General features: G+C 36.1%; 1 protein-coding gene across 8 annotated transcripts in view; it reads right to left on the bottom strand.

Annotated features, from left to right (window-relative positions):
* The window catches only part of plch2a (phospholipase C, eta 2a), a 142967-nt gene that overhangs the window by 28350 nt on the left and 99075 nt on the right, over nt 1-15542 (bottom strand). For all 8 annotated transcript variants that reach the window (XM_058784812.1, XM_058784810.1, XM_058784808.1 and 5 more), the window contains 7 exons: nt 13673-13819; nt 10174-10417; nt 8928-9057; nt 4838-5008; nt 3181-3274; nt 1903-2106; nt 1522-1642 (listed from right to left, as the gene is read on the bottom strand). In XM_058784812.1, coding sequence (XP_058640795.1) covers nt 1522-1642; nt 1903-2106; nt 3181-3274; nt 4838-5008; nt 8928-9057; nt 10174-10417; nt 13673-13819 — 1111 coding nt within the window. The remainder of the gene's footprint in view (nt 1-1521; nt 1643-1902; nt 2107-3180; nt 3275-4837; nt 5009-8927; nt 9058-10173; nt 10418-13672; nt 13820-15542) is intronic.

Raw genomic sequence — 15542 nt, forward strand, 5'->3', positions numbered from 1 at the left:
AGCTGTTTCCTGTCTGAGGTTGACAAACGATAATTCTGGAGGTTAAGCAATAATTATTTTCAGTGATTTCAGCTCTTATTTCGTACTCTATTTGTGGAAAGCACAGACTATTTTTGGTACGAGAAACTTTGATACATAATCCATAAGTGAAAAACCGATCCGGATACTGACGAATACTGCTGTAAATGTGCACTTTTGCTGTCATTGCAGTTTATAAACCTAAACAAGCTCAAGTGGCAAGCCCAATAGACACATGATAGACACATATCACATCTGACATATGTGTGAGACATTGTCTTAAAATAGCTTATTGTATACTGCGACCCTCAAGAACCCTTGACAGGCTTTATTGGATTATCACCTTAAGCAGCAACAACACCCCAAAGTCATAGCGATGGAGGAAACATGCTGTCAGTCTGAAATGTTCATGTGGACACACACACGTTCACACACTCCTGGACCTCCACTGCTCAACAGCGCTGTATTCAGGCTCAGAGAATAAGATATTACAAACACAATGTGACTGTGGGCTAGAATGAACTGTCCTTCACTGCTAGCAGTCAGATGCATAAACCTTCAGGACTCAAACTTGAGGGAAAGCTCAGGCAGACTGCCGAGTAATAGTTTTCTTTAGAAGACTCCTCAAAGAATAAAAAGAAAAGGTAACACTTTAGAATAGGGAACACTTATTAACTATTAACTACGATTTTTCCCTCAATAAATTCCTAATTTGCTGCTTATTAATAGTTAGTAAGGTAGTTGTTAAGTTTAGGTATTGGGTAGGATTAGGGATGTAGAATAAGGTCATGTAGAATAAGGCATTAATATGTGCTTAATTACTACTAATAAATGGCTAAAATTCTATTAATATGCATGTTAATTAGCAACTAGTTAAGAGACCCTAAAATAAAGTGTTACCAAAAGAAAAAAAAAAAAAAAACCTTTGCACTACTATGATATAGATAAATGTAAAAATGATACCTTGAAAGCATGGTGGTCAAAGCTAAATATAATGCCATATAGTAGAGGAATTCACTAAAAACATAACTTTGTAAATAGTAGAACTAAAATAGTAATATATTTTACAGTAAAATAAATAAATAACAATTTATTGTTTTTGAACTTATTATTGTATCAGCTCTTAAAATCATCTCCTTAATGTAATTTCTTCACAGATACTGAAATTGTTAAATTATTTAAATTGTATTAACTAAAAAAGAAAAACAACCTTGAACAACCTTGCACATTGCTGTATTTGTTGTTAATAATAATAATAATAATTATTATTATTATATTTTCTCAATTATAGAAATAACATTTTCTAAAATAATAATAATAATTATTATTATTAATAAATACTTGTAAAAATTATTAATAATTGTTATGCTCATTGGTTGTGTTACAGATTGATGGCCTATTGTCATCTCTTCTTAGCTTGAAAAAAGTCAGAAATCTGGCTTATGACACTAATCAGCTGTTTATATTTCAGTCGACTAATATCTACCATGTTTTATCTCTTACTGGGTTTTGATGAATGCATATTTGTTGATGGTCTCGATAACATCTTTAAAGAGGATTTTGGAAGTCAGGGTGTAGCCATGATGTACGATTGGTTCTCCATCCTGTCCATCCCAGCAATCCACTGAACGATGATGATAAAGAAAAAAAAGTTTATTTTGAATGTATAAAATACATTTAAAATTAATTAATATTTTATGATACCATTTTTAATCAATAATTTATATTTTTCCATTGCATTTCTAATCAAAACTAAAGCATATTTTAAAAATCATGCAAATAACTTTGATTCTCATTAATCACCTGCACTGTGAAATCCACACCCACTGATACACTGTATAGGAAGAAGCATTAAAAGATGCTAGAAAATCAGGCCAATCTCACCTTCCACACATCTGCAGCCGGCCTGCAGCACCCAGGCGTACATATCCACCCGAGACTGGGACATGAGCTGGTCGCCCATCAGGTAGGTGTTGTGGGAGGAAGCGATGAAGTAGTTACTGAGAGGCTCCGTCATGTCCTGGTTCACCTCGTAATGCTCAGGGTTGAAGATGTCCCCTGCAGGACTGCGCATGTAATTGGTAAAACCTGTGTGGGACAGTTAGATGTGATTGTGAATTCATGTCATAGAGTTTTAGCTTGATTTTCATCACCAACAACTAAATTCAAAGTGGTTAATAAAAATCAATCAGCTTAAAATTGCCAGTGGGATTGCAAATAAACTGAAGTTTTCAGTGTCAGTTGGTTGTTGTTGTTTTTTTGACATGGTGGTTGACATGGTAAAAATACAATAAATTCCATAATAATAATTGGACCCTGAAAGGGACTCATAATAGGAATCCTTTGCTATCTATTCACATTTTATAGCTCTGTATTCTAGATATTTTGTACAATTTAATCATTCGTAAATAATTTCAGCAACAACTGATTTATACTTTAAAAACTTAGACAAATAGAACTTCATCAGGGTAATGCCATATTTAATTTTGGACAGGAAAGATAGAAGTGCAATTGATTGTTTAACAACATACCGTTTATTGAGTTAATGAAAAGTCTTTCTGAAAAAAATAAATAAATAAAAAAAATTCCAGTAGACAAAAACTCTATAGAACAGTTATAATTCTATTCCGGCTTTGTTTTCATCCATTAATTCAATATGGCGTCTAACTACTCTCAATGGATCTTTTTCACATTTCTCAGAAGCGGAAGTCATCACAGTCGGGTAAAGTTATATAGCGGTGAACACAAACAACAACAAATGTAATTTTTGTGTTCTCATTTGCCCTCACTGCAAAATAAAATAAAAAATCCATGATAGTGATGAAATCTCTGACGTTGTTCAGAGGAGAGAAATATTTCAAATAATGGCCGTCACTCCATTGTATCAGAAGCACTCACACAGAGTTAACCATTTTTTTGTAACTCAATGCCAAAGCAATAAAACACAACATATAGTGTAATAAATGTACATTAATTTTTGTAAAAATTAAGATATTAAAAGCTTTGCTAGATTTATGATGTTAATAACTGTGGAAACGTGCCATCACAGTCCATGAAAAAGTATCCACTGCATGGATTTCTACTGACAGAAAATGTGATCACACTGGACCTCTTATAAAAGAAACTTTCAGCGAATACATTTTAGAAATAAGAAGAGCGTACCGTCAATACCCAGGACACCCAGTGTCTGGTTTTCAGAACAAGGCTCAAACTTGGCCACAATTTCGAGGCAGTGCTCCTTTGAGACGTTTGTCATCTGAAACACAAACAAACAGTAAAGAAAGATGAACAGGTGAATGATTAAACACTTACAAAGCATTCAAAACAGCTACCATACAGCCATCTAATGAAATCAAAGCTACATTTTTATTCATTTTACATACGAAATATGTGATAAATACGACCGCAGGGAGCCATGCTCACACAGCTAGCCCATCTCCGCTCTGGAGTCCGATTGTGATGCCCGACAGCTGCCGTTTAAATGGACTGATTAGTCAATGAGATTCCCATCCACGCCAATCAGTGTCAGATCTTTCCTCCAGCTAATGCAGCGGGGGACGGCGGGATCCTGCCAGCTGCGGAGACCGAATCGCAGTAAACCACGCAATACATCAACACTCTCGTTGATGATTAGCTGCTGGTGGAACTTAAATGGACTGGTCTACTTTGTTCTCAGCTCTGTTTTTCTCAGTCCATTAAGAAACTAATGATGGCGTTTGATGAGGGCCACTTTTTTCTGCTGGTAACTACTTGAGACAAATGAGACTGTGTTTTCATGAAGAAAAGGTCACTCTGAGTGGTACCACTTGCTTGAAATGCTTATTTTCTCATTCTATATGGTTCATGGTGGGCTTTTTGTGTTTTTGATTTTAATTTGACTGCATGCTAGTGCTTAATATTGCTGCATTTCAACTTGTAATGAGATTTTAATGACCGCCTGAAACATTAAATCAGCGTTCTATCATGTAGATTTGTGATTTGCCAGTCCGAAGTAATATGAAAATGTACCACTAGAGGTGATTTTGCAAATGAGGTTACATAGGTTAATGAACAGCAGGATAACATTCACACTTGTTAACATATCAATTCACTTGAGACGACTGTAAGTTCATTGTGATTTCATTTTAAATCACAAATCAGTTTAGAGTCCAGAGGCATCTTTCAAAATATGTGCATATAATCATAATAAATGTTAACATACAATAATTTCCTAGTTGTTTTTATAAATCATTTATAAAACTGAAAAATGTTAATGGGTAGTTGATGCATAACATTTCCATCAGCATTTTTATAACCTCTTCACCTTCACAGCCTTCACATTTTAACCATTAATAATCACTTGATTCCTCAGTTGCACACCATTTCCCGAAGGTCCAAATTTATCCCAAAAAGAGCTTTACATGCCTCATGTCTAAATATCTATGTGTAAACAAGGTCACTCATTCATGAAATTCATAAACACGGCAAGTGTATATTTCATTTTTCAGTGTGAATGACCTGTTAATGTAGTCTAAGTGTTTCAGGCGACTAATAAAAATTCTAATAAAGCTTAAGCTGCCGCCCTTAGCAAAGCTTTATTGAATTCTGTGCTGTTCTTCAAACCCATGAAAGAGGAGATCTGAGAGTGTGTGAGGACAGTCTTTCCAAAATGTTGGGAAAAGCGCCTATGGTCACATTAGCATGGAAAGGACACATTGTATTTTCACCAAGTTTATCAAATTATGTGCCCGAGTTAAAAGGAGGACATGAAAACAATATGCACGACAGATGCTTCACGGTATCTGCTGCCAGTGGATTTTACACACAAAACACACCTCACCTTTTGCTCAGTCTCGAGGAAGCGTTTGAGGTCATCTGTGTCCAGGTGGTCTTTATGGTTGCTGTAGGTGAGCATCAGCAGGTACAGATCGCGCCGCGTTGACATCATCTTATAGAAAGAGCAGAACTCCTCAAATCCCAACGTGCCCTGGTTGTCATCAGTGTCTGCCTCCTAAAAGCCAGTCATGGAGAAAGACTGAGGTTGAGATCAGTGAGATGGAAAACTCCAAAGAGTGTTATTAGGTCCTTAAATGATCAATTAAGAATCCCCCCCCCCAACAAATAAATACAAATAAATAAATAAATAAATAACATGAAAAATTAAGGTGAAGCCAATAGTTTGCCTTTACATGAAAGTCATTAATGGTGTGGTGTAGTAATGCTTTATACAGCTAGTTTTATCCGGTCATAAAACACAGTGTCATTGAGGTAGATATTTACAGGCTTTTCTGGAACACAAAACGAGAAGTTCAGCAGAATGTCCATGCTGTACTTTTCCATACAACAAAAGCATAACAAGTCCAAGAGCTAGCAGTTACACACACACAAAAAGAGGTAAAATCACTGTAAAGGAAACCTTTAAAGTAGCCTATATGATTCGTTTGTGATATTCCAGGTCTTCTGAAGTCATGAGGAGTTTGCTTTCACATATATATTCAAATACAAACATTTCTGATGTTAATGATGCCAAATGGCTAGGCTCTTGTGTGCTTTGTTATCTGGTGAGGGGAAGATTACGAAATTACGGTTTGTTTCTGACATGAAGCTATTGTAAGTCTTCAGAAGATTCAGAATTTAGTGCATAAGTTGAACTGTTTTGTGAATCGCTTTTACGATGCCTTTTTGTAGTCTGACTGTGAGAATCTTCACTTAACGACTTTGACTCCATTGTGTTTTGGGCCTCAACAAAGACACTGCAATGTTTTTTGTAAAGATGTTTCATGCAAAAAAACTGTTTATCACTTTCAGTACATATTCTAATACATATTCTGCATATTTTTTACCATTCCTTTCTATATTCTTTCTAAAACAAAATGCCTGTAGTCCAAAGGGTTTATGAACTGAAACCATTTTAGTTCAAATTGAAATATTTAGTTGAACTTCTGTAAATCAGTAATGCACAGCTATGGGTAGATTTGCTTGCTGATGCCTGGTTTCAGTCACCGATCGTTGGTTATGATGGAAGATAAACCAGCAGCTCTTCAATCAACTGGAGAAACGACTCATTCAGCAGCAGCAACCTACTGTCACAATTAAACCCCCGCCACGCTGAGAAGTCAAACCCCTAGAAAACAACAGCGCCTCCACATCTCCTGCAGCTCTCAGCCCATAAGAGCCCAAAAGTGTTTTCTCAGCTCAGTGAATCCCGGGCTCAGACGCCGGCGCTGATCCGGAGAGCTGCTGAGTCAAACACACACACAAAGGCTTGCGGTGAGCCGAGGTGTGGAGGATGTAATAAACCCGGAGCTAAGCGCCTGAGAATTGCTGCTTTATGGAGAGAAGCGTGAAAACAGGTCACAAACACTGAAGCTGCTCAGAAGAGCTCCCTCCGAGGAGCTGACATCACTTCCTCTGAGGATATCGGACTGAGGCATCTAAACTAAGCTCCTTTTAAATGTAATTACATTTAATCAAATACATAACAGAATCTAAAAATGAACTTTTTATACAATAAACATGTAATACTAAAAAAGAAAAAAGAGTGCTGTTAGTGGATGCCAGTGTATTGCTATGCAGTTGCTAATGTATTCTGAGTGGTTGCTAGGTTATTTACTGACTCTTGTTAAAAGTCATGCTTCTCTGATATGCTGGTCTCTATATTTAAATCAATGTAAGTCTATGGGATTTTTTCTCTTATTTTATTGTTCACCAGGTAAAGATCACAAGTCCAACTGTTAAAAAATAAAAAATAAAAAAGACAGCACACATTCACATTAACAACACAGAATGTGCAGGTTTAATATGTAGGCTTAGGGATTTGTTCAAATCACTAACCATAAATACAATAATGGATGCTTGACTACTACCACTAATCATAATAATGATAAAATATAATAATAATAAAAATATATATATATATATATATATATATATATATATATATATATATATATATAAAAAATCCATTTTGGTAACACTTTAGAATAGGGAACACATATTAACTATTAACTATTAACTACGACTTTTCCTCAATAAATTCCTAATTTGCTGCTTATTAATAGTTAGTGAGGAAGTTGCTAAATTTAGGTATTGGGTAGAATTATTAAGGGGCCTAAAATATGGTCATGCCGAATAAGGCATTAATATATGGTTTATTAATACTAATGAACAGTCAATATGCTAGTAATATGCATGCTAATAAACAACTAGTTAATAGTGAGAATGGGTCATTATAATAAAGTGGGTAACACTTTATTTTAGTGTCTCTTAACTAGTTGCTTATTAGCATGCATATTACTAGAATATTAGCCATTTATTAGTAATTAAGCACATATTAATCCCTTATTCTACATGACCTTATCCTACATCCCTAATCCTACCCAATACCTAAACTTAGCAACTACCTTACTAACTATTAATAAGCAGCTAATTAAGAATTTATTGAGGGAAAAGTCGTAGTTAATAGTGAATAAGTGTTCCCTATTCTAAAGTGTTACCTTAATTTTATACACTAACATTTTAAGGTTTGGGATCAATACGATTTGTATTTATGTTTTTGAAAGAAAATTATTGATTTAATTACAAATACAGTAAAACATTAATATTACAAAATATTATTATAGTTACAACAAGTTTATATTATTTTAAAATTTTCAGCATCATTACTCCAGTCTTCAGTGTTACATGATCCTTCAGAAATCATTCTAATATGCTGATTTGCTGCTCAAGATACATTTCTGATTATTATAAGAGTTGAAATTTTTGTGCTGCTGTATATACAGTATATATATCATTTAAAAATACTATTTTTATAAAAAACAACAACAAAATTCAAAACAATAAAATATATATTATATAAATTATTATTTAACATATATTTGATTTTAAATTTAATTAACAAACAAACAAACTGGTTTTCTGTAAAGATGAAGAAAAATAAATAAAATCCCAGAACACAGTGTGTGGAGAATCACACAGGTTGTTTGTGAGGTTAAGCCAGAGAAATCAGGGCCAAAGACTTCAGGTGAAAAACACACTCAACATCACACTCTGTTGTTGGATAGCAGGGCCAGATTGCCCCCCTGTGGTTTACTGTGTCTTACACTAAAGGCCATCTGTGTCCATTTACAGCAGATGGGGTGGACGCTGATGAAGTGTGAAGCTTAGCGACCTGCAAACAGCTGATGTGAGGTCTCAACCACATACTCACGCACAGTAATCCAGACGGCCTGGAAAAATGGAGCAGAGTGGAGCCATACACACCATAAGAAGGCCATGGTGTGGCCCAGAAAAAGAAAAAAAAAAGACTCAAAGCTTTATGCAAAGATCTTCAATGCTGACCAGTTATCTGGTCAGACAGCATTATATTCATATTCAAAGTAGCATAATTATAGATGATACAGGACAACTGTCTCATGCACATGCATGCACACAAAATGGGCTTTTTCAAAATGCCAAGCTCTAATCTGATTTACAGGTGTTAGGTTGCATAGGTTGTAAATGGTTAAACATCTTTTTGGGATGATCTAAAATTTTTAGCATCTTCTAATTGGATCTGGTGAAGAGATTTGGGAAAGATCTAAACGTTTTGGTGTAGTCGGGGTCAAACATTTCAGGATCAAACCTTTCTGCTGTTTTTGACAGGATCTAACAATGTAAAAAGTAAACTGGTTGGTCACTTTACGTGTCAGTCAGACTAATTGGGCGACTTCCTGTCTAAGTGGGCAGTTTTTGACCAGAATAAGCTACAATGTGACCGGTCTTTTGTCAAAAGTCTAAAAAAAGCCACAAAATATACTGATGGTTTAAGCATGCATAACAGTTTGTGTTAACTTTTCAAATGTTGTACTTTTAAAAGTTGATTTGGTAAGTGGCTATTATCAACTAATACTGATGTTCCTAAAAGAGAGAAGCAGATCATAATGGCTCACCTTAAACATCTGTTTGACTTTCTGTCTGGGCAGGTTGACATTGAGCTTGTGCAGGAGCTGCAGCACTTCACTGATGCTCAGGCAGCCGTCTCCATTCTTATCGGCCTCTGTGAAGGTCTGCTTCAGCCACGTGATGGGTAGAGTTAAGGGTCTGAGAGCACAGAACAGCAAAACACCTCCACTAACAACAAACATGTCAGATGCCATTTCATCATGACAAGCATTTAAATTGCTAAAAGTGAAGTTGCAGGTTTACTAAAAATGTCCAGTAGTGTGACAATAGCTCAGATGCTCTGAAAACTGTGTAGCTTTTTAAGTAACAACCAACTTTTTCCAAAAAGTAGCAGTTTAGCATGAAGAGCTACATCACTATTCACTCATTCACTTAATTCTAAGGGAAGAAGAATCAATAGCTTGACGGTAGTGAATTTTTACGAAAGATAGCTTGACTGTACTTGACTACTTCATAACTATTAAATTAGAAGTAGCTTGTAGTTTAGCTGTTTCAAAGTAGCTTCCCTAACAGGGAATTAGGTGTGTGCGTTATTTTCTAATAATATTGTAATTGTTGTTTTAACGATATGCAAGCTGACATTATCAAGTATGTCACTCACTTTGCAAAAAACAAGCTTATTAGAATAGAATGCAGTTAGAATGACCCTACAAACCCTACAATTCAAGTTATGAAAGCAAAAATATCCCTGTATGTTTTTTTTTTTAAAAATATTTATAAGATATGATAAAGTTAAGTAATATCACTCCAGCAAGAGTGCCAGCTGTTTTCCTGAACATTAGCATGTGAGCAAATGTGATATTAACTTTATACAACAATTAAAAAAAACATTAATTTAATTAATTGAAAGCCACTTTCTACATGAATTAGCCGTTTCGAACAAATCTTATGAATGAATCACTTCAATGAATCAATGAATCACTCATTAAGACAGAGACTTGCTGCCACCTACTGGCAGTTTTAGTGTCACATTTATTTATCCATGACAGGCCTAAACCAGCCAAGGTACCGGCATAAATAAATATTGTTTAATTAAACAAAATATTGTTTAATTATCGATTTCCAAAAATATCGAGATATCATATTTTTTCAATATCGCACACCCCTGCAGTGAATCAAACTTGACAGTTCCAATGTGCTCATGTTTCCTAATCTACTAAAAATCTGAATAATAGTAAGACAGATAGTGTCAACTTTGAATTTCTGCAATGGGAGCTCCATCAGGAAGGATATTGGTCACGAGTGCGTTGGCGCTTGGCCAGACTGTCTTCATCGCTGATGCCGGCCATAAGGTACTTAAGGCCAGTAATCCAGGTGCGAGCTTCTTCTCCTGTACCTGACACCAGGTCAAGAGACTCCATGTGCTCGCCATAGTAGATGCTGAAGCAGCAGTTGGGATCAAAGCTACCGTCGGCATAACGCTGGAAGATCTCCGACTGCTTCCCCTCACACACCTCCCGAATGGAGTCGATTGAGACTGTGAGGAGAAGAAAAAACACTGCAATAGGGACTGGGAAGTTAAAGAAAGAGATGACATTTATGCTGTAATCCTGAGGTGTTCATTAACATTCTACTTTCCTCCAAGCTGCAAAATTCTTCTGCAAAAGAAACATCATCTCACATCAACATCCCAATGCTACGAATGTGTGTAATGAAGTCTCTCAAGAACAGATTATGTAAATGAGAAGAGCAGATGGCTACCTCAAATTAAACACTCTCTAACACCAATGTAGACCATCTAAAAACATTTAATTCGTCAATTTGTGCTCATTTAGACCTGCCTGCCAAGAGTAGCCACGTCTGAACAGCATGCTATAGTAGCACATTCCTCCAAAACAAGCAATCGAAAAAACTACTGGAGTGACATATGATTCAACAAATGCCTGTCGTCTATCACCCATTTTTGAGATGTATCACCATATCAAGATGGGATTTTAGACAAATAAGTACAATATATATGTTAATTACTCTCTAGAATACTTGATTCTGATTGGTCAGTCATGGCTTTCTGTTTATTTCATTCAAATATTCTTGTATAATGATGCTAAACTGTAAACTGTACTATACAAATAGTCAACAATGCAGTTAAGAAAGAAAGATAAACAACAAAGTGCATTTAAGAAAGATAAGATAGAAAAAAGACCATACGGAGTCATTTTACAAATATACTTTTCTTGTGTTGACATATTTCCATCTGAAACAGGAAGTTGGAGCAGGACAAGCTGCAGCTTTTTGAAAAGTAGCCAAAGGTTTTTAGTATACTCATCTACAAGCCAAAACCACACTTGACAGCTTGTTTAATCTGTTGTTGACATTACATTTTTAGTAGCAAAAAAAAAAAAAAAAATTTATGCTGCAGTTCATCTTTTTTGTCTGTATGTTGTTATGCAGCTATTTTTTTTATTTCACAAGGATAGCTTGATTGTGGTTTAAATACCTAAAACTAAAGTGAAACTTTATGTAAAAAGCATAAAAAGTGCAACTAGTGTGCGATTTCCAGTAAAAGACATCTAGGCTACTAAATAATGCAGATGGAGGTGGTAGCAAACACTCTTAAGATGATCTTATTGTTGCACACTGTCAACATATTTGGTATCATTTGGAGTCTCTATGAATCCTTATAGACTCAAAGTTTTCTAATGAGCCTCACGGGCAGTTTTTTTGAGCACAAATCAACTGGTGCATGTGTGCGCTCAATGAGGCGACTGCTATCTTTCCGGTTAAGACTGATGAATAATTGAGTCAACTTAAGAAGCTGATTAATTCCCTGGGCTGCGGTGGAATGTCGGGACTCTGAACTTTATCCCCCCTCGCGAGACACAATGAGCGACATGAATCATCGTCTGTGCTACTGAAGTAACTTTCCCCTGTGAGGCGTGATGTCAATAACTCATGCGAGTCGAGGACACCCTCAGGAAATAGAAAAGGCAAGTGAGGCAGGTCAATATACAGACGCTGTAATCTATTCCAGTCATATGCATGACAGTTACAGCCATCAAATTATATTTAAATCAACTGCAACAGACATAAATATGAATGACGTGCAGAAGTATTCCTTTCTTGAATGCTCCTCTTAAGACAGAAAAATCACAAATGAAATTTGAAGTCTTCAGTCTTTCTCAGATTTTCTATCTCACATGTGTTTGCTCTTGAGTTTCAAAGGACATTTTAATGTCCCAAACTATGCTCAGGTTATATCACCTCTGCACTCATTGGGGATCTCGAACAGTTCTCATCAAATTAAAGTTGACACTTAAATGAGATATGACTGATTTCATTGATGGAGTCATCAGTGCTTTTTAGGACAGGGGTGTATAGTCCTTCTCCTGGAGGGCCACTTTCCAGCAGAGTTTGGTTCCAGCAAAAAAATGAAACACACCTGAAAACAGCTGATCAAGGTTTTTGGGATCATTAGATACTTCCAGGCAGGTGTGTTGGAGCTAAACTCTGCAGAAAGATGTCCCTCTGGGAGCAGAAGTTGATGTGCATGTCTTACACTCTCAAAAACAAAGGATCTGTGTGGTTCCATGGATAAACTTTAACATCCATGGAAACTTTCCATTGCGCAAAAGCTTCTTTATATTGTTTTTTTTAGATTAATGAAATGTTCCTAATATCAAGAAAAATGTTTATTTTAAGCATTGGTTCTCAAACCACCTGATTCAACTCATCATCTCATTAGTAGAGGCTGCAAATCCCAAAATGGGGGTGTACGATAAGAGAGACATCCAAAACAGATTGAGAAACACTGCTTTTAAGGGCGTAGCCATCATTTCAGAAGCGAGGGGGACAGAAATGTACACGATTTAGCAAATCGAGGGAACGAAATAGTAATCGTGTGCACGTTTTAGTAAATCGTGCGCAAAATTTATTATTTTTTTCTTGCATGTCATGTGCGGGGCTCCGTATTTGACTAATCTCTTGGCTAAGAAATCAAATACATTGCTGGACAATAACCAAAAATGTTGTATTTAAATCCCCCCCCCCCCCATGACAGTTTTATGGTTTATATACTACAAACACCCCCCACCCCCCATTTTTATAACAAAATAAGGCAGAATAGTTTCTATGCTAATTAGCACTGCATTATTCATACACTTTATGTATTTATTATCTGGAAATTACTTGAAAAACATACATAAACTATATATTGTCACAATTGTGTGTTTATTGTCTTCACATTTCATCAGTCAAAACATTTCTGCTTTTAATTCAGCTTAGCTACAGCGACAGCTGGATGCCTTTGTCCATATTGAGGATTTCCTTGCACGTCATAAATTTTTACTTTTATGAGTCCGTTTTGGACTTTCTGTGTAAGAGCATCCTCCGGGTTCTAGTACGAATGAAACATACACTGCATGAGAGTGTTTAGCGCTCCATAATATTCTCTAGTTTTGGATACAACTACAATGTCAAGTCATGCATAGACTATCTTGTCTCTTTGCTTTTAAATCTAGATTTATTCACACTGGCCCTTGAAAACCTTAACGTGTACACACTTGCCCGGAAAAAGTGTGGGGGATGAATTTACATTTAATTATTAAAAATGGGGGCATCACTGTGAGAACCCCTTTTATAACCTTTTGTTTTTAATAGTGTAGGAGAAAGATTTGAGATGATTAAGTAACCTGAGCTATAAAAGAACAGCATCTGAGTAATGAAATAGATAGAAATGACAAATTTAAAAAAAAACAATTCAGGTCTAAGGCGTATCCTTAAGAATGACACTTACTTTTGGCTTTCTCATTCTTCCTAGAGGGCCGCCAGCGGATGCAGGACTTGTGTTCGTCCAAGTAGAAAAAGCGCACCAGGCCTTTGGATCCTCCACGCAGTTTCACCATCTGAGTGCCCGTCTGCATGGAGCTCATGCATTTCTCCACTAACAGAACAGAGACACAAATCATCAGATGGCTGAATATCACACAAACTCTCCACCCCAAATTATAAATGCACATGATAATGCTCTATTATTTATTGTGCATGAAAAGAAAGAAAACTCTTGCCCAGATCCAACTCTCATTGAGAGCGAAAATACAACAAAATTATTTTTATCTTTTCAGATGGCCAAGGTTAAGTTGTCTGCTCTACAGAATATTATTGGTCAATCCTGCTCAGGTATTTTTTCAGCATTTTTCTGAGTTTGTGTGCGTTACCCAGAGGACTAACATCCATCAAAATATCTGACATGCTCCTGAATCAGCCCTGAGCTCAAAGCGGCCAGCAATCATTACTGTGACCTTTATGAACCTGATCGAAATCCAATATGTTTCATTTTCAAATGTCCCTCTCCCCTCACAACGCAACTATTGTTTGGCAAGATTGAATGTTTCTCTCATCATGCTTACTTACGACAGCAAATGCTCGTTGGAAACAATCATGGATTTTAAATAACTGGTACATTAAATTTCCTCTAAATGGCTCATTTCACAATTGACACTTGGTTGTAAAATGCTGAACCTGTCTATAATGTTTCAACACTGTGAAGAAAATTGCCATGAAAATGAAATTAACTGAAATTACCAAGCAATGTTCCAACATTAACAACATTTCCAATTTACTCTTATAAAAAAAGACTGTAGCAGGAGCATGGCAAGTGATGCTTTGATATATACATGGCATTACCGTGGTACATGCCCAGAAACATGGTGCTGTAAGAGTTAAAACAGTGCAAGGACAAAAAAAAAAAAACTAACAAGAACAAAATCCCAGCAGACTTTGTTCCACTAATTTGCCTTCAGGAACAGAGATGACTGCAAGATTTTTGTTTTTCCATTATTCATGCACTTATGAACAGAAAGAGTGTGAAGTAACACTTAAGACAACAGTAGATCTGGCTTTGGTAAAGAAGTTTCTTCAGAGAACAGATCGCTGTTACATAAACAGCAGATGAGCTGAAAGACGATTATATAATAATCAGTGATGAGTTCACAATAGTGAGCCATCGCTCTGTGTCCGCTGTTTCCATCTCTTAGTATTAATGTGGTATTAATATTGGCAGAGCTCATCTGAGGTGGCTCTTTATTTGATAATTATGCCGGGAGCATCGACAGACAGGATGTAATATAAGAAGATTTTAGCTGATCACTAAATCCAGGTTTGAGTGATTGGTGTATACGCTTATGTGTTATTCAAAATGACGGTACACTGATTGCATGGCTAAAGTGCCTTGTTCAAGGCCAAGTGGCGATGCAATAGTGATCCCAGGGTCATCAGTACTTGTAACTTCTAAAAATACACCATTTATTGTTTCAATTAGAACCCAAGGGTTTTACAGCCTGATCCCGAGAAGTTCTAGGTTTGTCGAAAACCAGCTACATACAGATGCTTGAAAATGATTGTTCACCCCCCAAAAACTTTTGTGTTCCAAATAAGACAGAAATATATACAGTTTTGGAACAACATGAAGGTAAGACATGATAATGACAGAAAATTTGGGGTGTTTATCTCTTTATAGTCAACATTAGAACGTCTATATATTCAGGGTATTTTCTTGCCTATTGCCTGAGACTTTGAAGTATAAGCTCCACAGAAAATAAGCAGTTTGGAAAATGGGTGGATGGATAAAACGGCATTCCCAGCCCATTTTACTTTAAAATGTGACA

Source organism: Onychostoma macrolepis, chromosome 08 (assembly GCF_012432095.1).
Source record: "Onychostoma macrolepis isolate SWU-2019 chromosome 08, ASM1243209v1, whole genome shotgun sequence".
Taxonomy (NCBI): Eukaryota; Metazoa; Chordata; class Actinopteri; order Cypriniformes; family Cyprinidae; genus Onychostoma; species Onychostoma macrolepis.